This window comes from Glycine soja, chromosome 12 (assembly GCF_004193775.1).
Source record: "Glycine soja cultivar W05 chromosome 12, ASM419377v2, whole genome shotgun sequence".
In the NCBI taxonomy this organism is placed as follows: Eukaryota; Viridiplantae; Streptophyta; class Magnoliopsida; order Fabales; family Fabaceae; genus Glycine; species Glycine soja.
The window spans coordinates 6,073,049-6,097,869 of NC_041013.1; the positions used below are offsets into that span (position 1 = coordinate 6,073,049).

Genomic DNA, 24,821 nt, shown 5'->3' on the forward strand with positions numbered 1-24,821 from the left:
TAATGAAATATGAACGAGTGTATTAAAAAGAATATATTGGCAGTATTTTTCCGGTTCGGTTAATCAGGGTAATACTTTTCGCTGCCCCAGTTGCATAACTTAATTTACATGTAGTCGAGTTATATTAAAATATTTAAATTAAAATTATGTACTATAGCAAAATTGTCTAAAAGTAACAGTATACGGTATATTAGAAATAGAAATTCTCAAAATAAAAAAGGTGGGTCAATAAGTCAATATTCATAGCATAGAAATTTTGTTCAAATAAAAAGTCAGATTGTTATAATAAACTATAATAACTATAAGGCCTTAAATTATATGTAACAAAATAATTATACCTCTCCATGAGACCATGGCAATATATGACATACTAAAAGAAGTGTCAAACTCTTTTCAAGGTATTTCTTTTTTAAAAATTACATGATTGTGATTGTGGTGACTCTCCAAAGTTAGCAAATAAATGAAGAGAGGAAATATTGGATAGTGCCAGATAGTTCAAGAATTAACTCTTCTATATTTTTGTATACTCAAAAAAGTTTTATAGGGGATTAAAAACAAGAAGAAGAAATGTACATTTATATTGTCAACAAATACTGAAATTCATAGTCATAGGGTATCTTTTCAACAATGGTAGAAGGCTTCTCATTACTGTGGCTTCTAAAGCAATCCACCATTGATTTCCTTAGAGTCCCAGATGTAGGTAACTGGCTGCATACCCACTCTACCAGTGAGTCTGTGTCCACAGCAAAATCAAGCATGTTTCTGAGAAAGAGCTCCGGGAATCCTATTCTTTTGGTGCTAGTAGCCAGAATTGAAGCCTGAAGATAGTCTAGTTTTGATTTCTCCAATTCAGCTGTAACTCCATCTGCTGTGTATATCCTCACCTGAATCAAGTGCACATCATTCCCTTAAATTGAAAGTATAAATTTTTTCCTCAAAAACAAAATACTTTTTGTTTTATCAGATTGATAATTTTCAATCAACTTGTCAATAACAAATGGATTACGAGTAATCTGTGTCAATCTCACTTAAGTGCATTTTGATATAGATAACAATATATACAAAAATCTGCTGAATCTATTATGACATAACAGTGGGGTGTTCAACGAGCCTTTTTTAATCTTCTAAGCCTTTTTTTTTTTTGCAAACTTTGAATGAAAGTTAAATAATATTTTGTAAAGCCTAATATAATGTATTCATATTTTATACGGAAGATCTATCTTGTGTTTGGTATTACATGGTTCCGTATTTGAATTGAAATTGAGATGCTGATGCAAATTCTGTCACCCCCACATTCTTTTTAGTACCTTTCTTCATATCCATCAATGATATTTTTTGCCCTATACTGTAGTTAGAAACTATTCTTTTGAAAGTATAAATCACTAGAAGAGAATTTGTCTATCTTCATAATATCTTTTTCACACACAAAAATAGTAATTGACTTTTAGTCTAACAAGTTTGAGGCTATATATACCAAATGTATCAGACTTTCTTAATATATATTCCCTAGTACTGTTGACAATTAAACCGACTTAATAGAACAAATTGATAATAATAGAAAGTGGGCTAAGAGTTGTTGAATTTATGTTATGGGGGAGTTGTTGAATTTATGTTATGAGGGGAAGAAGGAATACATGGATATGTTCTTGTTCAAAAGGACTTACAGCAGGAGAAGAACGAGTTCCACAACACAGAGCAAATGTTACATTAGGATCATTAAACTCAAGTCCATAAAGTTCACGGACAAACGATTCTTTCTCCTCCCATTCAACCTTTCGCTGTACCTAAAGCACGAGACACATTGTTTTGGAGATATAACAACAATAACCAAATTAAAGCTTAGTTATTTCTGTATTTAAAAGAACAAGAAAAAACTAGCTGATCATGTTTTATTATTTACCTCTTTCACATTAGAAATATCTCGTTTCCTCAATATGAAATGCTCTATTGCTTGAGCGTTTATTATGTTCCCTCCTACGTTGAGGGTTGCCTGCACATAATCAAATTTGAAAAATTTTATTTTAAGTTTAAATATATTTTTTATCTTTAATAAATATTTAATTTTTGAGTTTGTTCCCTAATAAAACAAATATAAAATTTGTTAATTTATCATGAACTAAAAAATATTAGACACTAAAAATAAAATTATTATTTTATTAAAAACTCAACGCGTTAATAAAAAAATCAAACTCACAACTTTTCTTTTCCTCTTTTCTCTTTTGACTACATGTCAACCTTATAATTCGGAAGTCAATTCAACATCAAAGAATTTTATGTTTTATCTTATTTTTGTAAAATGTGTTTGAATGTTTAAAAAAACTATAATAATTAGATATTTTTTGTAACACAAAGAACCTCAAAAATAAATTGTTTTATTTATCTTTTCATAAATTAGAAAAAATAAATTCTAAAAAAATCATATTATAATTTTCTTTTCTTTTTAATTATGGCACTTGTCACCAAATCAGGGCAGAATCCAAGAGGCCACACACAGGATAAGTAAAATCCATATCAAGATTTTTAATGTACCTTGTTCATCAATGCAAGTAGTTTTTCTGGGGTCGATGGCACTCCATATTGGATAAATCCCTGAAACAAACAATACATTAATCATTGTCCTGATCCATGTCCTAGAATTCTCATTCATCAGATTGGTCATGAATCAAATTCCTAAACAACACTTAATCTGATGTTACTACAAAGATAATAAAGAAAATTAAGAAAGAAAAAAGGGAAATTTCAACTATACATGCATGATACAAGCGTTGTACACATTGATCCAGAATGCTAATTTCTGTTGGTTTGTAAGGCTTTTCAAGTCAACTGTTTGAAGATTGCTCATCAAGATCCTGTAGACCACAAGAAACAAAAATGTTACTTTGAATTATTTTCACTAGTCCTTGTGCCACTTCATTGTCTAGTAGAACTTACAAAGTTGTCAATGTTGGTTTTTCTCGTAAATATACACATCATCCATGCCATACCTTAACTTCCTTAGTAATGGTATAGAGGATGGACTTGAGATGAACTTGGGATCCATAGAGCTGGAGGTGAATATGACCAAGTTCTTATAAGGACCAATGTCCCTTGGAATGGACTCTTCTGTGTTAAAAATACCATATGGATCTTGCTGCCTCGATTCCTTTTGCAACAAGAGGCTTTGTTTTGGGTTTGACCCAGTATCCACCCTGAAGCTTCTTGAGCTTAAAGAAGAGTGCACAGACCTTGAAATTGGCCCTGATTTTTCCAACTCTATTGCTCTTGATGTTCTCAGTAGTCTCACATATATGAAATTCAAACACTTCATGATGCTCTCAGATAGCTTGTTGGGCTGCCACTTGAGATCATTCTCTTCTGACAGAAGTGGATCCAGTAGTGATCTGGTTGGGAGATCCAAGTACATCATCTCTGGATTGCGCTCCCGCAACTGAAAATAGTAATTAGCAAATTCACACACTGTTGTCAACAATATCTCTTCCAAGTTTTAAATTTTAATATTACTTTATGAAGTAACCATAGAATTCAAATGATGTTTGACCCACTACGGTCGGCCTAGTGGTGGTGCTGTGATAATATACATGAAGTCATAGGTTTGAACCAATGATGTTTATTGATTCAAGTAGCCGAGCCGACCATAATGGAATAAATTTTTATTGTTTTTTTTGTTTAGATGGATTTTATTTTGAAAGCCACAAGTTGATCTTTGCGAGGAGCATCAAGAAATTTGTTTCCCTTTTTACTTTGGTGTCACCGGAGAAATTAATATATGATTAAGGAACTATTACATATTTATGGTCTTGATTAATTTTTATGTGACACATAATTAACTCATAAATTAAAAAAATTGATTATGTTTCACGTTCAAAATCTTAAAACCAAAATTATAGACCGATGACATGATGATCCCGAACCATACAAAATTTATCCACACTATGGTAATGTGGCCAAAACATATTTTGGCCAAGGAAAATAAAGCTACATACATGAATGGGAAAATGGGCATGCATACCTTGGGTGATGGATGGTGGGGGTCACGCATAGGTGAAGGAGGCTTCACTATCCCATTTTTTCTAGGAAGTCTTTCTTGAAATTTCACATCTTGGAACTTACTTTCTTTCTGTTCGACAGAAGTTTTAAAAAACCCTGCCTTGTCATTATAACTGAAGTCATTGAGATTATAATCGCCCTTTATAGCTTTGCTTATGAAATGCAACGCCTTGGTTTCAAATGCCATCCTTTCTTGAAAAATTCTGCGAATAGGACTAGGATTTGGAACCGGTGAAGTTGATAAGTGATTGTTAGAATTGGTCAAATTCCCTTGATTCCACGTTTTAGGCTTTGATTCCATGGTGATTTCTTGTTCACGTTTCAAACCATCTTGGAGTTGACTTATTTGGGATTCAAGTCTCGCTATCTCACCCTCAATCATGACTAGCTCTCCTAAGAGTTCTCGCATCTGCACAAATTGCAAGTTGCTTCAGACATCCTTTTGTATTATGTTTGTAAAGACTATTCAGTATTCACTACTGCCACTTTATAAAATTCCAATGTAACCACATGCTAGAGTACCTGCTACTCCAAGTATATATATTCCATATACTTTATGTTTATAGCTTCTAGATTTGATTCCTAAATTGAGGTGATGTATTATGAACTTTAATTCAAATAATCAATTAGAGATATTAACAATGCACTCTTTAATATCATCATTTTTTGGATACAGACTCTATTACTAATTAAAATTTATTAAAAATAAAAAAAATAATCTGACTTCTTATTTAATGAGTGTTTCTTCTAAATTTTTTAGTTTTTAATAAATTTTAAATAATAATAAAATGTGTGTTAGAGATAATGTTGTTAATACTCCTAGGTGAACAATATATACATCCTTACTTTCTCACTTTACTCATTTCTTTATTTTAGAAAAGTTTAATGGATAATTTCTATACACCTTAAATGAGCTGCACAATATTAAAATGGAGACAAGTAACATTTTAGGAACTCAGTTGGTGAAGTTATAGACTTCGATGGACCTACTTAATTTTTTGTTTGTTTGACAGATGATAGACTTTTTTTTTTACTGAAGAGATGATAAACCTACTCAATATGGAAACATATTTAAATTTTTTTTTTTTTAATGAGAGTCCTCCTGCACGCAATGGACTAACTTGCTCTATACATTGAGCCCATATCCCTAGCTCGATACTTCCAAAGCACACACACATAAGCCCAACGTACTTACCAAAATGAAATTTTGAATAAAGAGGTCTACCACCACTCTAGCTAGAGAAAGAAAAGCAATGACATTATAGCAAAGAGGAGAGTTAACAATCAACTTTTGTTGGTTTGTGATCGACGTGAGAATTATATTACCTTGGGTGGAAGAAAATTGGGAATTGATATCGATGACCCATTTGGTCTATTATGCACCATCTCCAAAATCTCATGAAACTTTTCTTCTTGGTCCAACAACCTTTGAAGCATTGCGACCTGTTTAATATTTACATTAAAATAAATCATGTAATTTTCTCACTATCTGTGGAAATGTCACATCCGTGAAAAGAATATGCAATTCTCAAATTTGTCCTCATTAAATACATACACTTAATTGTCAAATCGGTTGAACATCTAAACTATAATATGAATATGCACAAATTTTCCCACTTAAGGATGTGTCTTTGAGGGGTATGGTTCTCATTTACTGCTCGTACTTTCCATTGGCAAAAATAGCAAACCTATAGTTCCAAAGTTTGTACGAAGTATTGCTTTATTTTGACATAATCATGAACAAGTGGTAGCTTTTTCAAAAGGAGAGCGACACTTTTCACTCCCTTCTTGATTGGCTCATAAAAGTATTCGTTACAGTTTCAGATAAATCATCTTAGAAATGGTATATCTAAAATCTATAGAGAGCCATGCTCTACCATGATTAGAAGAATATTGTACTTCATAATTTTGGTATGACTGACGTTAAATAACACATAATAAGTTAATGAATTGAATCATGACTCATTGAGTTCGCTAATTCTGGCGCCAGTCGTAACTAGAAGTGACGCATAGAAAAGAGAGAAAAAAAAAACTCAACTATTTTCCATGTCAATCACAACAAATTTTGCTTATCAATGTATAGTTAAATATCATCTATGAATTGAATCATGACTCATTGAAACGAGTGAAACGAGCATGCAGCAATTGAATTTTAGATGTTTAAAACATGCGTTAGAAGAAATTAAGCAAATATTTAAGAGCTATTCTCATGCTGTGTGTGTGTGAAGAGTCCATTGATTCTACATCTCAATTAGAATTTGCCATCAAATTGTGCAGTGCGTATCAATATATATACCTCTTTTTCAAGTTCCTCTCTCTTTTGCCGCCCAGTAATTTTCCTTTTCCTCTGCAAACAAAGAAAAAGAAGGGGAGAAAGCGTTTTAGATCGTGAACACAATTTTTTTTTGTTATATGGAATTCAGAATGGAGAAATTGAATGCAAACAAGTGCATTGCTTTATCCAAGAACAAAATAGAAGCATGTAACAATAAAAACTAAAGAAGTTTTACTCCCCAACCAAAAAAAAGCAAATAAAAACATACCAACCACCTATGTCTTTATTCTAAACACTCAATATATACCACGCATGTACTAATTGGATTAATCGTCTTATACATAGTACATGACATTTACACATAGCAAAACAACAGTTTTAGTGACGCATGCCTTATACATATGGTGCAATTTCCTCACAAACATTAATTATATAAGAAGAGCGAACATTATATATATGATCAATGATACTAATTCTAACTCAGTTAATTTAGCAGAGTACACCAATTATTATAAACTTCATGTACCTGTGTTTTTTATTCTTACAGATAAAAATAATAATACTAATAAATGAAATTAGACTTACAATGATCTCAGAGGGAGAGTGAAGTGATGATGAGAGTTCTACTTGAGGGTCCATGGAGGTGCAACCAAGCTTGAAGGCACTCCAACGCCTTGAAGAGACATTAAAACAACAAGGGAATGAAGAGGGGCTGTGAGGTTCATGGAAGTAGTAGTGTTGGTGAGGGGATGATGACACAATCTTGGGGCCAAAGAAAGAGTGTGTGGGGGTTGACGTTGTTTCGGAGTGAATAAGACATAAGGGGATTTTGGTTTTGTAATGTGTTTGAGAAGATGAGAAGGAGCTTTCAGCAGGGTGTTCATGAAGTTGGTTCAGGCATTGAGATAATAAGAGTCTTTGTTGTGGCTGTGGATGCTGGTGGGAGTGGGACATCATGCACAGAAAGAAGGAAAAAAAAAGAAGAGAAGAGGGTGGTGGTGTGTTTGGTTTGTTCTCTCTTGGCGTAGCTTGCAATCCTGGTTTAATTTTTGAGAGTTAGCTACCGGTTATGAAATGCTATTGGTACATTCCCATCCTAAGTTCCTTTCTAAGTTCATGATTGACTTTAAGTAAAGATAGCCTCCTCCTCCGTTTTTGGTTTTTTAATTTTCATATATTCTTGTTTGGTTGGCTGATGTAAAGGTGGCTTTGTAGTTTGAACTCATACACTAATTCGAATTCGAAGTAATATTTTGAACGATTTAATTTTAAATTCAATATATTAATAACTTATGTTGGATCACTTAGGTAATTTAAGTATTATTATTTGTTTTTTGTAAGTTTAAAACTTAAATATATGTAAAGAAATTATAAAGAAATTGACTATGATAATAGATACTTGATAGTTAGAAACTTTCTAATATATTATTTTAAATATATTTTTAATGTAATTAAAATTTGGTGAAAAATGTTAATTAAATTCAATTTAATTAAATGTTAATTTTGTCAAAATAATGATGATTAAATTTAATAAAAATCACACAATTTTTTCCATTTAATTTATTACTTTAATAAATGTCTATAATCATTAATACTCGTCTTTACTACAATGTTGTTCCATATATCAAGGATTAAGAAGATAAAAGTAAAGTAAAATTGGAGAGGCAAAGGGATCCAGTTTTTTATTAGGTTTGTTGATGAACCGGAAAAATAATCCACGCATAAGAGCCTGGTGCCCATGCTTTCCTGTCACATACTGTTTACTCTCATTTTGATTTTGGACCATTCTAGCTCTATATTGTTTCATGCTACCCGCACAGCTGGCTAAGGCGATGATATTTATGGCCAATTTTTTTATTTTGATAAATTATAAATTTGATCCTCTTATTAATTGTTTACCTTGTCTCACATGTGCCATTTTTTTATTAGACATTGACTGTTGCCGCACTTTACTAGAGGTTGATGTTAATTAGGTGTATAAACTTAACGTCTAATAAAAATATGACATGTGACGATCAACGTCCAATAAAAAAACGTGACATGTGACGATCAAGACAAATAATTAACCGTCAACGTCCAATTTTGACGAGATTAGAGACTGAAATAACGGGATTGCAAAAAATTAAGCGACTAAATTCATGAACTAAATTATAAGGGGACGAAAATCGTATACCTCATTAATATCAACCTCCAATAAAGTGCGACATGTAATTGTAAACGTCCAATAAAAGTGTGACACATGTCAGACAAGGTAAACGATTAATAGTCAACATTCAAATTCGGGAACTGAAATAACGAGATTGAAAAAAAAATGAAAGATTAAATTCGTGAATTAAATTATAAGGGGACCAAAATCGAATTCCGATCATATAAATAAAGAGACCAAATTTACAATTTTACCTTTTATATTTGTATAAATTAATTATTATTCAATCAAAATTATTTTATATTCATCTGTTAAGTTTATTGATGACTCTTTTTCTTGTTTTTTTTATATAAAGAAAAAAATAACAATTAAGAGTCCAAGCACAATAATCAAGTGATAAATACATCTTTAGCTATAATTGCTTTTAAAAATTGTATACTTTATTTCTTTCTATCGTTTGATTGTTGTGAAAAATTAAAACTGAAATGAATCACTATGAGTGAGTGATTTGATAAACCTTGTTCTATTATCTCGATGACTATTTCACAACTTAAATTCGAGATTTTTAATTAAATTGAAACAATTTTACGTTAATTAATTCACGTATTTGATTTATGATGAATGTCTTTATATGTTGACATGATTTTGGAGAACCTTTGCGTGGCAAATTTTGATGCACTAACTAAATTAATGTTAATACTTATGAGTACAAATGCTCTTTTTTGCTGCCTTATGAAGACTCATTTACTTTTTTAAGTTAACTTTATTTTTTAAAAAAATGAATCATCAAGAACCTATATATGCTTAGTGAAGACGCTGTAATGATACACGGGCCTTTGTTGGAGGGATAAGAGAAAGAAACGTGTACTAGTCAGTGTAAATGTATTTATACTGGTGCATTTTGTTTTAAAAAAAAAAATCATGGGACAAATCAAATGAAAATAGATAGGATGAAAGCTCAATTTTCTATTACGGGATGAGATAATTTTTTGTTTTTAAATACAAAATATTTAAAAGATAAAAATATTAATTTTTATTTAAAATAACTATGTTTTTTTTCTCTTTTGTGTCTCTCCCACCTCTCTCTTTTTCTCCCTTCGCTACTCTTGTTTAATAATTGCATCTTAATATAAAACGTCAACTTTTATGTTTGTTAAATAAAAAAGACATTATATTCTATTAGTATATTGTATAATATAATATTATATTAATATGTATATTACAACACATATAACATAATATTTACCCCTTAAAAATAATATTTATGACATATATTATATAAAATTCATGATGTATAATAAAGTATATAGTATTATATATCATTTTATAATATATAATAATAATATTAATTGTATTAATATTAAGGGTATTATAAGAAATTTCACATTATTTTATTTGTAGTGTTCGTTGTTGACAAAATAACGTTCGTGATAAAAAAAAATTATAACTCAAGCATTTGTTTTATATTATTTTGTTTGCTGATAAAAAAAAATATTATTTTGATTGTGTTATATCTTATCAAGCTATCCTCGATCATGTACCGCTTAAAGAAAATTATGTTAACACACACATTTATGTTATCATGTTTTGCTTTAAGATCTTACATGGTTGGAGTTCTCAAAATGAATTGTTTGACCAAACACAATGACCAAGGTGTGAAAGTGAATTGAGTCAGTTCGATCCAATTTCTTAAATATTACTTTTATCAGTTTAGCTTAATTTGACTTGTTGGCTCATGTCAATCAAATTAATCTCTCTTTATTTTATCTAATTTTATTAAATTTTTTAAGAGAATAAAATATTAAACCAAAATAGGTTTGATAGTTTTCAGACCTGTATTTCATGGGAACAGCCGAACTATCGATCAGACCAATTTTCACAACTCGGTATGTTGTTGTTCAATTAGGCTTGCTTGCTTTTATTCCTAAATCCTAACACACACATTCAAGGGTTATAATGCTTTGCTTTAAGATCTTATGTTGTTACGACTTACGAGTCTTTTTATTGCGTGATGCACGATTTTTTTTTATTTTTTTTTATCTTGGACGTAGATAATAAGAATTTTTTTAACTAAAATTTATATTTTCATGCAAATTTTTTAAAAATGTTTTTTTAATTAAATATCATTTATGGAAGTTAAAAAATAACTCTTTACAAATTTTATATTCCTTAAAATATTTAATTATTTAAATTGACTATTTTTAATTGGGTAAAATATATATTTATCCTTTAGTTAAAAATATAAATATATACATATATATAACTCAAGCACATCGTTTTAAAAAAAAGTTAACTATGTCACTAAACTTTTTTAAGTTTTTATTTTTAATCTTCCAAGAAAAAATTGATCCGTCTTAATTACTGATTTTTTGTTCATATTTTTTAATTTTTGCCGTAAAAAATTATTGTTAAGTGATGATATGACAATACTTTTATTATTATTTAATTGTATTTTATGGCAGAAGTGAAAATTTGAAAAAAATTTAAGAGAAAAAAAGACAAACCATAGTTAACCCAAAAACAAAATTATGCTCAATGATTCATAACTTGTTAATTAGCTTCATATTATGTAAGCGCCTTCATGGATAAAAAGATAACGGGTGTCTCCGCTTTCAATTCATAGGGAATGATTTTTAAAGTTAGTTAAAGCTAGCATTACAGAGAATTTATAAATTTCAAAAATATGGCTCGCATTATAAAGAAATTACCTGAACATTATGAATAAAACAAAAAGACATTAGTTGAACATTTATAAGAAGGTTAGTAACTTCTCTAACTTTTTAAATCAGCGAGATAGTAAACCAACAATTTGTTACATTCTTCAAAATTTAAGATGCTAGTACACTATTATTTTTTTAAACGAAATGGGTTGTAATCTGTTCACAACTGAACACAAATAGCTTTTTACCCCAAAAAAATAATCATGAAACATATATTGAAGGATAGAACAATTAAAAACTCTACAAATTACACTAAACAAAATGATGGAGTCGTGAATGATAATGTTAATCACAAAACTGTTGAAGCTTATTTGAAACTAGTTATTGTGTTGAAAATGACAATTAGTGAGAAGGGGTATCTTTCAAGGAAGTACAATGCTACATTATCCACACCTATCAAATGTTAAACTTGCTCTAATAAGCCTTTGTCCATACCAAGATACACCAATGTCATGTTGCTTTACACAGTTCTTGGGCACCAGTCACAGCTTTTTGAGATACCATCTTTAATTTGTCCAAAAAGAAACTAAGGGATTAAGCAGTTGAAACTATTTCTTCTGGAAGGTTATCATACAGAAAAATGCAAGCATGCGACTAATGATTCCCGTTACGATAAGAAGGCCTAAACATTGGTACCAATGTTTAAGATCATAGCCATTAGTATAGAGTGCACCACATCGACTTAATAACCAAACTCCAGTGTATCTACATCGGAGAAAATCATCTTAAAAATCAGCATATGAAAAAAAAATCAAGAGATAAAAATCAATGTGAAGCAATGAACATATATCATAAGTCAAACCTTTTAGCATTTGATATTACAAATGCTTCAAGAGCCCACTTGGTGTAGCACAAGTCAGATAGAAATTTTATATATTTGCTATCTTTTTCACTGCTATAGGTTGCTACCAAAGTCAAAACTACTGGAAGTAACACTGACCACTGCATAATACAACAAATGACTTGTAACTAAAAGTAAGACATGGCAACATCAACTAAAATGGAACTAGATTTAAATGCTCACCAATTGGGCTGGACCTGGTTGAAGAAAGATTGCTAACACATAAGCTATGCCAGTGACACAATAGACTAAACACAACAGAACCATGTAGTTATCTGTGACTGAAGATCTTGGATTGTTGAAGAAATAAAACATTGAAAGGTAAACTAGTGGCTTGATAATTGTGCTAAAATGGTCGACGGTATCCTTTGATAGAAAGTAAGCCAAACTACTCATGCCTGAAGAACTTTCTCGCCAGTAGTGCAACTTATCCAATGAGAATGATCTTAAAGCCGCAATTTTAGAAAGGAGAGCTGATAATAAAGAATTATTAGATGACAACATAGGTAACTTGGTAACAATAATGAGAAAAATGCTAACTAACAATACACTCTTTCAGCACGCCCTTTATTATTGGATGAACTTATTAGAAATCACATCATTATGTCGTACTCACTTTATATTTAATGAGTAGCACTTATAATCTTGTGGTTTTCAATAATTTTCAACTAATAGTAAAAGATGTGAGTATTAAAAAAGTTGTGTTAGAGAATGTATTACTAACACTCCTCAACAACAAATTCAGATGAAACTTACATACTGCTATTACAGTGTATGTGTAACCAGTTGCTCCAAATGATTCATCACTCACTTTAGCAAGTGTTCCTAAGCAAAGGCCAGCTAATAGCAAAATCAAAAAATCCACAGCCTGTGTTCTAGCTTCTCTTAGTCGCTGCTTACCAACTCTGCAAGGAACCAATAACAAATATAAAAAATTGACAATTATTTGAAATATTCCTTAAAATCTCATAACCTACCTTCCAAGAAAGTATTTGTATTGGTTGAACACTCCTGGTGTTATTCGATTAGACAAATCATTTGAGCTTAAGAAGTTAAGGTGAAGGATATCCTTTTTCATCTCAACATTGCACTTCACATCCTGCCAAAGTTCTCCAGCAAAAGAAGGTGCCTCATTGTTTTGTGTAGCAGTTGCTGCTCCATGTGATGAACCTTCACCACTTGGCGCGGCCATTCCTTCCATAGTTGCTAGCATATCCATGGGCACAGGGTACCCATTATGAAGCATCCATCTAACAGGTAGTTGTTTATAGTTCACTCCTAAGCTCGGGCTTAATTTTACTATTCCTTCTAAAATGTCAATGAAGTAATCTGGAGGGTTAACACGGTCAGGGACATTAATGCCCATGCTTGAAAAATACTCTTCTACTTTGTTCACTGGTCCATGATACACTGTAAGACCTCCCTTTGCAAGTAGTATAAAATCGTCAAACATCTTGAACAAGGTGTAACTAGAGATCACAGAAAAAAAAACAAGAAAAATGTATTATTTTTGGTAAGTGACATCATTGTGCGGTAGATGTTAGGATACATTTCATTAAACACCTAGAATAGACTAGCCACTAAAACTTCTAAGCCTTTATTTGGCTCTTAACTTTGAAAAAAGTCATTTACTTTTAATCTTTTTATACCTTATTTTCTATTGGCATTAAGTACAAAAGTAAATGACATTTTGCAAAATCAAGTATTAAAGTAACCAAGTCTTACAATTTCAGAGACTAATCTTTGGGGTTTACTTAAGAAGCATATTGATATATGTAAGAAAATTATGAAAATCACCTTGGTTGGTGAAGGACCATACATATGTTTACTCCCTCAAGAGCTTCACGTCTAAGTGCTCTAAGTAGTAATTGAGAAGATGAACTATCCAATCCAGAAGTGGGTTCGTCCAAAATTAAAAGGGAAGGTTCCATAACCATTTCCAATCCAACATTTACTCTTTTCCTTTGACCTCCCGAGATTCCTCGTTTCTCCACTGTCCCAACTAAAGAATCTCTTATTGCTTGTAGACCTAATGACTCAATGACTCTTTCAACCACTAACACCTTCTCTTCTTTTGGTAGATCAGCAGAGAGTCTACAATGACAAACAAATATAGTAAAAAAAAGGGAAAAAAGAAAATTGATAGTAAGAAAATGTATTCAATAAACTCACAAACATTTTATTTACTAGACTTATGAATAAAAGTAGCATGGTTTTAAATTGTGGTCCACAACGGCATTGCGGCTGCAACATCAAAGTATTTTGACACTCTGCAATTGCGGCCGCATCAACTGCGTTTTCTCGCAATTGCCCGCTAAAGGTTATCTGGCTCACCGCAACCGCAATTCTAAAGTCGTGTAAGAGAATAAAATGCTTAACATATAGTATACCTGCATCTAGCACTAAACCATAGATTTTCCTCCACTGTCAAATTGCCATGCACAATATCATCTTGTGGCACAAACCCAATGATTTTCTTGTATGACCTGATAGAAGATTCTTTACCATTTACAAGAACTTGCCCAGTTGTGTGGCACCCAGTTGCTTTTCCAGTTAAAGCTGAAAGAAATGTTGTCTTGCCAGCCCCAGATGGCCCCATGACTGCTGAAACTCTACCAGGATGTAATTTACCAGTCACACATCTCAATAAATGTTTGTTTTTCCCTTTCAAAGTGAGGGTTAAGTCTTTGAAAGCAACCTCAATGGTAGGTCTCTTCCTTATCTCAATGTCATTAGCCATTGAAATTACTCCAGAAAAGGTTAAGTTTTTGTTTTGTTCTGCTAAAGCCTTCTCTTTTTCAATCTGACCATATGCATACTTGAAAATTTGACTTTGAGTGTGCAATTGCTTACCCCTTGGTGCTTGTTTCTTGACATTTTTATCTCCTATCTGAACATTAAACCCTTCTGAACTATCAGGATTTTCCTCAATGTCATTTATTATTTTTGAGAGATTATTTTTGTCCTTTTTCTTTCCTTTTGATGTACCAACAGGTGGTAAAGCAGCACCTTTCAAATCTGGCTTCTTTGAAGTTTTGCGAGAAAATGTACGTGACAATTGTGACTGTAGTCCTACTGCATGTTTTTTAGCCACGTCTTTTGCAGATTTCCATTTTTCACGTGCTTGTGATTCTCGCACACTTTGTGCAGCCCTTTCTCTTGATTTTGCTTGTCTTTTTTCTCGAGTTGCAAGAACTTGGTCAGAACAATTGTATATGATAATAAGCAAAAAACACAAGCCAGCCTGCATTGAAATCAAAGCTAAGAGTTAGTTCTATTGGACCATAATGGACTTGAGTCTTAATTAAACATGCTACAAATTCCATCTAAAAAGGTTAAATTCTGCAATACTTTTCCATTGCCTCAAAAGTGACATAAAGTTAATTTTATAATTAAAAAGAAAAGAATAGTTAAATTCTATTATTGTCATTGACAAATGATAATAATAAAGAGTTTGCTTGTCGGTCCCAACATATGTTTACATCAACCTCCGTTTCCAAGAATCATCACATTTTTTGCTTTTGCAGTGAATGTGCGTTGGATTTCATGGCATCTCAACTCGCAAAGCAAACAGACTCAAAAGAGGTGTAGCATTAAAATGTTTATGAAAGGCAATCTATTTGGCAAAAGATGTGTAGCATACAACCCAAAAATAAAGAGCGCAACTTAAAAGTCATTTTGAAATAGAGCTAAAAACAATACCATGGTTCACACTACACAATGACTTATATATGAGAAATGTTTCTTAAAATGAAATGTTTAAATATTACTTACAAAAACCAAGACACCATATGCAGTAATATTTTGATTTGATGACTTAGGCTCACAAGATGCCAACTTGAAACAACCTGGAGAAGATAAAAATAGAGAAAAGAGAAATGTTTATTAGAATTATATCGTGCCACACAGATCAGCTTATACACCCATATGGTATCTAACAAATATATAGTTGTATAGCATATAAAATTAGCATGATGACTATCAAATGAATAATACAACCATAATACAATTTAAGAGTAACATGTTAAATTGTTTTTGTCACAAGAGGTAATACAACCCTAATACAATTTTTTTTGTCACCCCTGCATTCACATTTTATAAATTTCATAAACTTAAGAACATAGAGAATGAGAATAACCATAAAAAATGTGATTACAAACAAATTTAATTCACAAAAGAAATCAAATAATTAATAGACTTGGAAAACTTACGTTCCTGAGTAGTAGAACCTGTTCTACAATAATACCTACAATCCACATATAAAAGGAATTTAGAGTAGTATATAAATGACAAGAGAACAAACAATAAGCAAAAACAAGGTGCAAGATTTATAGAACAGTACTATAACTAAAAGCATATAGTTATAGACAGTGAGAAACCAAGTGGCTACATATAAATTTAAAGTCAAGTTCTAAAACTGAAAGTTTAAGTATAGATATTAATACCCTTTATTGCAAGGATTTTTTACAATTGTAGAGGGACAAAATGACCCTGCTGAACAGAACACCTCACCGCTACTCTGAATATCTGCCCAAATATCTGCCCCACCACAAGTATGGTTAGGCTTTCCAGGAGGAAGCTGATAACGATATCTGCATATTGATTCTGTTGATAAATATTAAAGTGTGCCAAAAACAAGAATGTAGAACAATATAACTTAAAAGGGAAGGACTTACGGTTCACATACTCCACTAGTTTTATTGAGCTGTGCACGTGGACAATAAGAGCCTAATGGGCAAGCTTCAAAAACACAACAAATGAATGAAATTAGAACATTCAAACACATTAACATGACCACATATATGAAATTTTCTTTTGTTTGAAGTTATCAAAGTCAATCATAGTAGGTAAGAGCAATAGTAGGGCATGCCTCCTTTTTTTGTCAATAAATATTAATTATTAGTTTGTTAGTTTTTATTAGAAAAAATTAGAACCCACGACTTATTCTTTCTTCCTTTTATTTTTTATCATTAAACCAACCTTATATCTTCGGTACAACATACGTCAATCAATGGCAAAATTACATAGAAAAATAAAAATAATTAGTTTTGTAACTTTTGTTGTATGCGCATAAATAATACTTACGTATCATGCAAGTGAGACCATGAGGGCAAAAGAAGCCTTCACAACAAGGTTGACAATCAAGGGATCTAATAGGTATGTCCTTTTTGTTACTACCAATGTCTACTTTTTTATTAGCTTTGCAACCCCATCCGGGTTCACAACCATTAACCCATGAGCTCAAATTACAATTTATGTTGGGTTTCAAGAAGCTGGATCTGGTTCCTGACTTCCCACTAGCAAAACTTTGGCCATAAGCTTGTATTTCTGCTTCTGTGCACATGCGTTGTGTAATATCTCCTAAAAAGTCACAAAAAAAAAAAACAAACACAAGTTATCCAAAAACTACTGAAAAAACTATAGAATGAAACAAAGATACATGGTTCTATCCCAAAAAAAAAGTCCCTACACATTTTGCACAATCAATTTTTTCCCTGGTGTACATACACGATCATCAATATTGATATGATGATATTAAATATTTTCTATGTGTTACACTTTTGTGTACATGCAATTTGTTTGTACATTTATCAATTATCATTTGCCAGTATACAAATATCTAAAATGCTAGTCATTGTTTTAATGATGAAAGTAATTAAGTACCTTTCAATTGTTGGGCACAAATGGTCAAAAAGGTAAGATCTTTGGTGAAATTGAATGCTCCATTCCAATCAGCATCCCTGAAGGTAAGCAAAATGACACCCATCAATAATGTGATATATTTGAATCAACACTATAAGACAAGAATAAAGGTATTTGTACATAGTTTGGGATTAAAACATTAATGATGGGACTCACACATCAACTATGCAATAACCCAATTCTTTTTTTATTGCACTCTTGAACACAGATGTATAATTGGACATGCTACGGTATACTTCTTGAGCGATTATCTCAAGGCCGCCACCGCCACCACCACCACTACTCTTCTGACAAAAAATTAGCCTGGGTCCCACAATGAAGTTTATTAATACAACAACTATAACAAAAGGAACCTTCCTTGTTTGGTTAGGAAGATTCATGATCATATCTATTTATTTAGAATGTGGAAGATTTATTGATATCAAAAGAAAGGGAAAAAATTGTAGGTACAAATGGTTGGATTCATGATGAAAATGGGTTGACAAGCAAAGAAGAAAAAAGATAGAGATGAGATGAGATGACAATGGAGGATTGGAAACCAGACAGTGGATGGAGAGAGAGAAAGAAAGCGGAAGATTTGGGTATTCGCATTTTCCTATGAAGAAATGGCAACAAGGAGGAAGACTTGGCGATGTATAAGGAAACAACATTTGCTTGCATCAAAATGAATGCCTTTATGTAGCCTATAAATCAACGAATGGAAATGAATGTATAAAAAATATGCATTAGTACTATAATTATGATGCAATTAAGGCAAGTGTCTCACCCATAAGTTGGTTTCTCTAAATGACACAAGCAACTTCGCGTTACACCATATTTTAATTTGCACCATTACCCGTAGCATGTTGACATCTACCATGCACCGCTTATATATACACTTTTTTTTTTTTTTTTTACAGAATGGATCTAGCTATTCTGAGACTAATTATCTTAGAGTAACTATCTTAAAAGTAACTTTTTTTCTTTATCATTATTTTTTAAAGATTTAATGATTATAATAAATAATTAAGTTTAATTATTATATTTCGAGAAAATAAATAATAAGGATGAGAATTAACTCTAAAAAATTACTCTTGGAGTAATTTGATTGCTCCTCATTTTTATATAATTATTTCATAATAAATAAGTATATTTAAATGGAACTCACAAATAATATCAATATAAATATTAATTTTGTAAATTAAATATTAATAAAGGCTAAATATATTTTTAATCTCTCAAATTTAATTTCATATTGTTTTTTCTCATAAATTCTAAAATTTTTTTAGTCCTCAATTTTAAAAGGTGCTCTTTATAATCCCTCATGCAGTAAAAAAAATGACACAAATTATTCATTCAAACCACCAAAAATCCATTAAGAAGAACTAAAAATAGCATTTTTTGAAATTGATGGACTTAAAAAACCAAATATAAATTTAGGGAACCAAAAACAACATTAACCTAAATTTTAACAATTAAAAACATATTTAAGTCTATTACTCATTATAAAGCTTCTAGTTGTGCGCCATGTAAATATGGTTGTGTATATTATTTAGTGGTATGCTTTTTTTTTAGTTTTTGTTTGCATAGAATGTAAATATTTATCTCAAAATTTTATATATATGATTTTTTTTTGGTGGAGTCCATCAACTAGAGGACTAAAAACCTCTAGGAAAAAAGACTTGAGTCATATCAGCTCTTAACTTAGCAACCATACATTGAGGAGAAAATTAAAAAACTTGAACCATATAGACAAGGCCGTAATTTTATATGTTAATATCATTAAATATATGTAAAGTTTCAATTTCGTAAATCTTATGATTTTCTACTTATTTTTCAGTCTAACTCCCAATGAGTGAGAATCACTTTTTTTTATGAACCAAAGGTCTGAAACTAAAAAAAAAACTATAACTTACATATTAATATAAATTTATGTAAAATTTTAAGTTCCATGCCACACAAATATTTCTGTAAATATGTATTCTTGTGATTTAAATATCAATACCATTTTAATTATAATTCTAATGTAAAACCAAATACTTTTTTTAAGAGGTAAAACCAAATACTTATGTCGTTGTTATAATACATTTTTATAACATGACGTGAAAATGTATATATAATTCAGATATTTGATACGATTTCATGAAAAAATTATGCTGGCATATAATGTGAATATTTACCGATTTATGAACTAATACATTTAAATATAAAGTTTCAATTCCAGTAAATGCAAAAATATTTCAATAAAAAAAGTAAATGCAAATATATGTTTCCATAATTTAAATATTAATATATTTATAAATAAAAATTTCATCTGTTGTGATGCAAATATATTTACAAAGGAAAAATATTAATATAGTTATAAATATTTATTCATATTATTACAATGTGGATCACGACGGGACAGCAAAATAAAATTAAATAAATTGTTTTGCAAAAAAGGAAAACTTACATGGTGGCATCAATATTTATTTAAGGAAAACGTTGGAAAAACAAAAAAAATAAAGAATGGTCTACGATTTGTGAAGAAAAAAAAAAGGATTCAGGAAAAAAAGGATTCAAAATGGTCTATGAGAAAGGTGTTAGCATCCTATATGCTTGTCATAAAGTCGATAATCTTTAATCGAGTGTGCTGTAAAATAAAGTGACTCTTTCAATTATTATTTTCTCTTGAAAACATGAATTATGTTTATTTTTTTTTGTTTATTTAAAAAAAAAGTGAATTTTTATTTTTTTTAAGGAAAAAAAGGAAATTTTATGTTTTTTTAGGTCGACAAGGGATTTGTCCTCATCCCTTTGTATCCTCATGTGCAATGAGAAAATCAGAAGTTCTTTGTAGAAAAAAAAGCTTGTCTGTTGAGTTGATTTTATCTTATTTTATTTTATTATTCTTATTATTATTTTTTTGAAAGATTTTGGTTTTGTGATAAATGTTGTAAAGTCAAGTAAGTTGGAGACCTAGTATGGCATTCACAAAATTTACTCACTTTATTGAAACACCACCAAGCAAGTCGGAGACCCAGCATCGAGTGCATAGAACGCAAGCGTGTATTAAAGAATATTAATGCGGATTTGCAAAAATAAATAAATAGTTGACATAGTGCTAGGAAATCAAATAAATAAAATGGGAACAAAAAGTGATAGAATAGAAATGGGGTGTACACTTATTAATTAAGGATGCAGGATTGAAACATGGGAATAGGATGAATAATGAGATATTTATAATACATTATTAATTCAATAAACTAACTAGGCAATGATGAAAAGAAAGTCACATTGAAAAATACAATAAACGATAGAGACAATACATAAAATAAAATACAATAAAGAACTATCCACTAATATTTATAATTATTTTTATTTTCCTTTTCTTGTCTTTTTTTTTGTAAATTTTTTTGTCCAAGTCAAAGGGTTGACTTTGACTTAGTCAACACTAACATGGTGGGCTTAGCCACTAACCTAAGTGGTAGGGGTGCATATATAAAAGAGAGAGTGTAATCATCAATATTTATTTTATTTCAGATTATACAAAAAAACAAAAGGACTGGGCCAAAAAGAAAAGAATGTGCATATGTTAAAAAATGGTGTGTAAATAGTAGTTTTTATTTTATTTCAGACTTAAAAAAATGGGCTAGGCCCCAAAATAAAAAAGGTGTATATATATTAAAAGGAAGGTGTAAATAACAATAGTATTTTATTTTTTGTTAGGGTTGGAACTGGGTCAGCACAACCCGGTCCAACCCACAATTAGACAACAAGGTTGAAAAATTCTAGGTGCCTAACTCCCAAAATGACGCGGAAAAGGGGGAATCACCAGAGAGGGTGACACTCCCCCTAGCACCACTAGTGCAAGGCTCGACGATGCAAAATCGCCACCGGGGCAACAACATCGTTGAGGAGTTAGAGTGGTGCCAACAAAAATAGAAAGGAGAAATGAAGGTAATTGCAAAATGTGAAAAAAAACAAAATAAAATGTAATAACGAAGGGAAAATCGCAATTCAATCTACGAGAACTTCAGCAATAGCCAAGTTGCCCACCGACAAGATAACATGAAACAACGAAGCAACAAATCGTTAAAAGAAAGAAAGAAGAAAGAATGGGGGAAAATAAGAAAGGGAGGAGAAAGGAGGAGAGAGAAACGTGAGAAAGTGAGAGAAGGATGGGTGATTTGATGACCCATCTCTCTTCTTTGACGGCATGACCAAATGACACAATCTAATATATACGATTTTTGTCCTCCCCCATCTTTGTGCATTTAATGTAGATGTTTATTTCCTCTTTTATGGATTGTACTTTCTCTTGACATATAGGTCACACAGTGTGTGTGTGTGTATATATATATATATATCTTTTTACATTTTTTGTCTTTTATTTCTCTTCTTTTTCTTTTATTTTGTTCGTTTCTTTCTTTTTTATTGTTTTTTTTCCTTTTTTTAGGATTTAGACAAAATTAAGTTCTGACACTTATAGTTTAAATATTAATAAATTTATAAATATTTATTCATTGATTTATTTTATTTAAATTCATATATTCTTATCACTTTTATGATACCTATATTTATTTATCATTATAATTTGGAAAGTAATATAATTAGAGGAAAATATTTTAAAGATATAAATATTTATTACTATAATTTAAATATTGACTTAAATATGTTTTAGGTCCTAATAATTTTATAAATTTTATTTTAGATGCCTAATAATTTTTTTTGTTGGATATTTGATATATATTAAAAAATTTATTTTGGATTTCTGTGATCAATATGATGTCAATTAAAAATTTTAAAATGTGATTTTTATCAACTCAAAAAATCACCACGATTCATTTAGAAAATTAAATTACAAATCCTAACTAACGGTTTAAAAATTGCCCGAATTAATTAAAATAAAAAAACAAAACTTTTTATTGATTTTTTTATTCTCTTCCGTCTGAAGCTTGTGCAAGTGCAACTAACCCCCAAAATAAACATAATAAGAAAAAAAAAATCCCAATTGAAGAAAAGTCTCATACTAAACATTTTAAGAAACACCTAAAATTCTAAACACTCTTGCATCTTGACATATGTCCCAATCTTAGGATAATTTCTCGAAACTCAACCTATCTGAACATTTATTTATTTATTTATTTATAAACTAAGAAAAAAGGTACCCGCTTAAATCATATGCTTTGATTTTGATGTGTAAAATTTTTGTACGTAATAACGCTACTCTATTTTTTTTATGAATAATGATAAAGATTTGCTCACAAGAAAAAAAAAAAGGCATTTTCTACAATATAATTAAAGCCCCAAATTGAACAAGCCAACCTATTAATCAACAATAAGCTATACATGCTAATACCATGGACTAATTTTGTGTGCAATCGGTAATTAGAAAATAATTTAGACAAACACCAGAAATATATCTATTTTTTTCTCTTTTTTTCATCACTGGCTATCTTGTCCCTCAGCCCAACCTTGTCATCAACGATTGCAGCATATACTCCACATTAAAGTTTGCCCACAAATCAAAATCCAATGATAGAAATGCCTGTTTTGACTCAATCTCAATGTTTGTAGGTGCAACCATTGAATTTGCATGCATATCAACAATGTTTTGGTCCTCAGACAATGATGGTGTTGGTGTTGATGCAGATACAACCATGGAAGAAGGTGATACCCCGGTGCTGGTGGCGGCGATAATGGAGGGTTCAGCCTGGCGTAGAAGCCACCCCATGAGTCTTGCAGCCTAACTCACGAGTGAGTTGGAAGATGCGAGCGGCGCACAAAGGTGGCAAAAGAACACGTCGTTCTCTCCCATTCACCTTAGTGTGGCGATCCTTCTTTGCTTTCAAAGATGGTAGCTTTGTGTTGATGGCTTTAAGAGGGATAGGGGTCTTAGAAGCCATGGCTTTTCCATAGTTAATTAACCAAAGAAAACTTGAATAAGAACAAGTTAAGACGTGGAGTGAGAGTGAGACCTTTATAGTGATCATACCACACCAGCAACAGCAAAAACGTTTATTAATAGAGTAATATAATATGTTTTATGCTTTTATATAAAGAATGTATTAAATTAATATATATATATATATATATATATATATATATATATATATATATATATATATATATATATATATAATGTATCAGAAACATAGAAAACAATTCAGTACTTACCACGTATAAAACAAGTAGAAGGATTAGTAATAAGAAAATGTAGAATTTTTCCTATTAATAATAGACTTTTATTTTGGAGGATTGCTTGATAAGACAAAACTTAGATTTAATTCTTTAAGTATTTTTTGTATTCCTAATTAAAATTGGGTTTCACCTTAATAATGTATTTTATTTTTTTTGTGTAAAACACATGTAGTTTTTATTGAAAAAAAATTATTTGAGTCAAATAGATTTATTATGAATGATAAAAAATTTCATCCAAGTATTTAATGCAACTACATACCCAAATCTTGAATTCAAAATTTGTAATTAAGCTGAAATAATCTTATGCCAGTTAATCCACACACTTGGTGATTCTATGAATATTTGTATTAAGACTTAACATAAGTCTTTAAAATATAGTACTAAAAACAAATAATTAAGGAATTATATTTAATATGTTTTTCTTCTCTTAGACATACAATTCAACATGAAGGAAGATGTTCACATGTATTTTGCACTCAAAAGTTTATTAGAAAAATGCATAATTTGAGCTTGGGAGGGATGACATATGATTCATGTGATTGATTGTCACGCGATGGATGAATTACTACTATAAGGTATATATAGACTTCAAAGAATTTTAAATATTATGATTAGAGTGTTGAAGAAATTATTTAAAAATAATTGAATAAAATATAACTTTTTAAAGAAGTTAGACAATATATTTAAGAAAAAAAATTAAATAATTTTGTTAAGATATTTATGTTTTATTTTCCTATTAGAATTGATGTTTCAATTTGTGTTAAAAAATTGATGTTTCAATTTAAGAATAAATGACAAACTTTGCATACAAATGATGGATGTGAAAATTAAGATAAACTACAAAGTATGGAAAGGTTAAAAATATGAGGACATGAAATGAAAGTAAAGGGATAAAGTAATGATTATGCTAATAATTTACATGTAATA

The 24,821-nt window shown here is 30.5% G+C and overlaps 2 protein-coding genes across 2 annotated transcripts; both read right to left on the reverse strand.

Moving 5' to 3' along the window:
* Positions 1–491: 491 nt before the first annotated feature.
* On the reverse strand, positions 492–7,262 carry LOC114379325. The gene is made up of 10 exons (XM_028337967.1): positions 6,908–7,262; positions 6,344–6,394; positions 5,374–5,490; positions 4,010–4,456; positions 2,985–3,427; positions 2,750–2,849; positions 2,530–2,589; positions 1,901–1,990; positions 1,665–1,784; positions 492–884 (listed from the first exon to the last, which is right to left on the reverse strand). The coding sequence occupies exons 1-10, from the start codon at positions 6,959–6,961 to the stop codon at positions 576–578; spliced, it is 1,791 nt and encodes a 596-aa protein (XP_028193768.1). The 5' UTR covers positions 6,962–7,262; the 3' UTR covers positions 492–575.
* Positions 7,263–11,444: 4,182 nt separating this feature from the next.
* On the reverse strand, positions 11,445–15,279 carry LOC114380307 (ABC transporter G family member 28-like). Its single transcript, XM_028339317.1, has 7 exons — positions 14,420–15,279; positions 13,827–14,123; positions 13,007–13,498; positions 12,786–12,934; positions 12,213–12,502; positions 11,991–12,130; positions 11,445–11,893 (listed from the first exon to the last, which is right to left on the reverse strand). Exons 1-7 carry the CDS (start codon positions 15,277–15,279, stop codon positions 11,737–11,739), a joined length of 2,385 nt encoding a protein of 794 aa, XP_028195118.1. The 3' UTR covers positions 11,445–11,736.
* Positions 15,280–24,821: the final 9,542 nt, after the last annotated feature.

Bases quoted from the DNA above. Each gene is read 5' to 3' on its own strand.
- LOC114379325 (XM_028337967.1), bottom strand. From the start codon at position 6,961: ATGGACCCTCAAGTAGAACTCTCATCATCACTTCACTCTCCCTCTGAG. The intron at 2,590-2,749 runs GTATAGTTGAAA...TGTTTGTTTCAG, and splicing joins ACAACGCTTGTATCATGCAT to GGATTTATCCAATATGGAGT. The intron at 1,991-2,529 runs GTACATTAAAAA...GATTATGTGCAG, and splicing joins TACTTGCATTGATGAACAAG to GCAACCCTCAACGTAGGAGG.
- LOC114380307 (XM_028339317.1), bottom strand. From the start codon at position 15,279: ATGCAGGCTGGCTTGTGTTTTTTGCTTATTATCATATACAATTGTTCT. The intron at 12,503-12,785 runs GTAAGTTTCATC...CTTTATTATCAG, and splicing joins ATACACTGTAATAGCAGTAT to CTCTCCTTTCTAAAATTGCG. The intron at 11,894-11,990 runs GTTTGACTTATG...TCTCCGATGTAG, and splicing joins GTAATATCAAATGCTAAAAG to ATACACTGGAGTTTGGTTAT.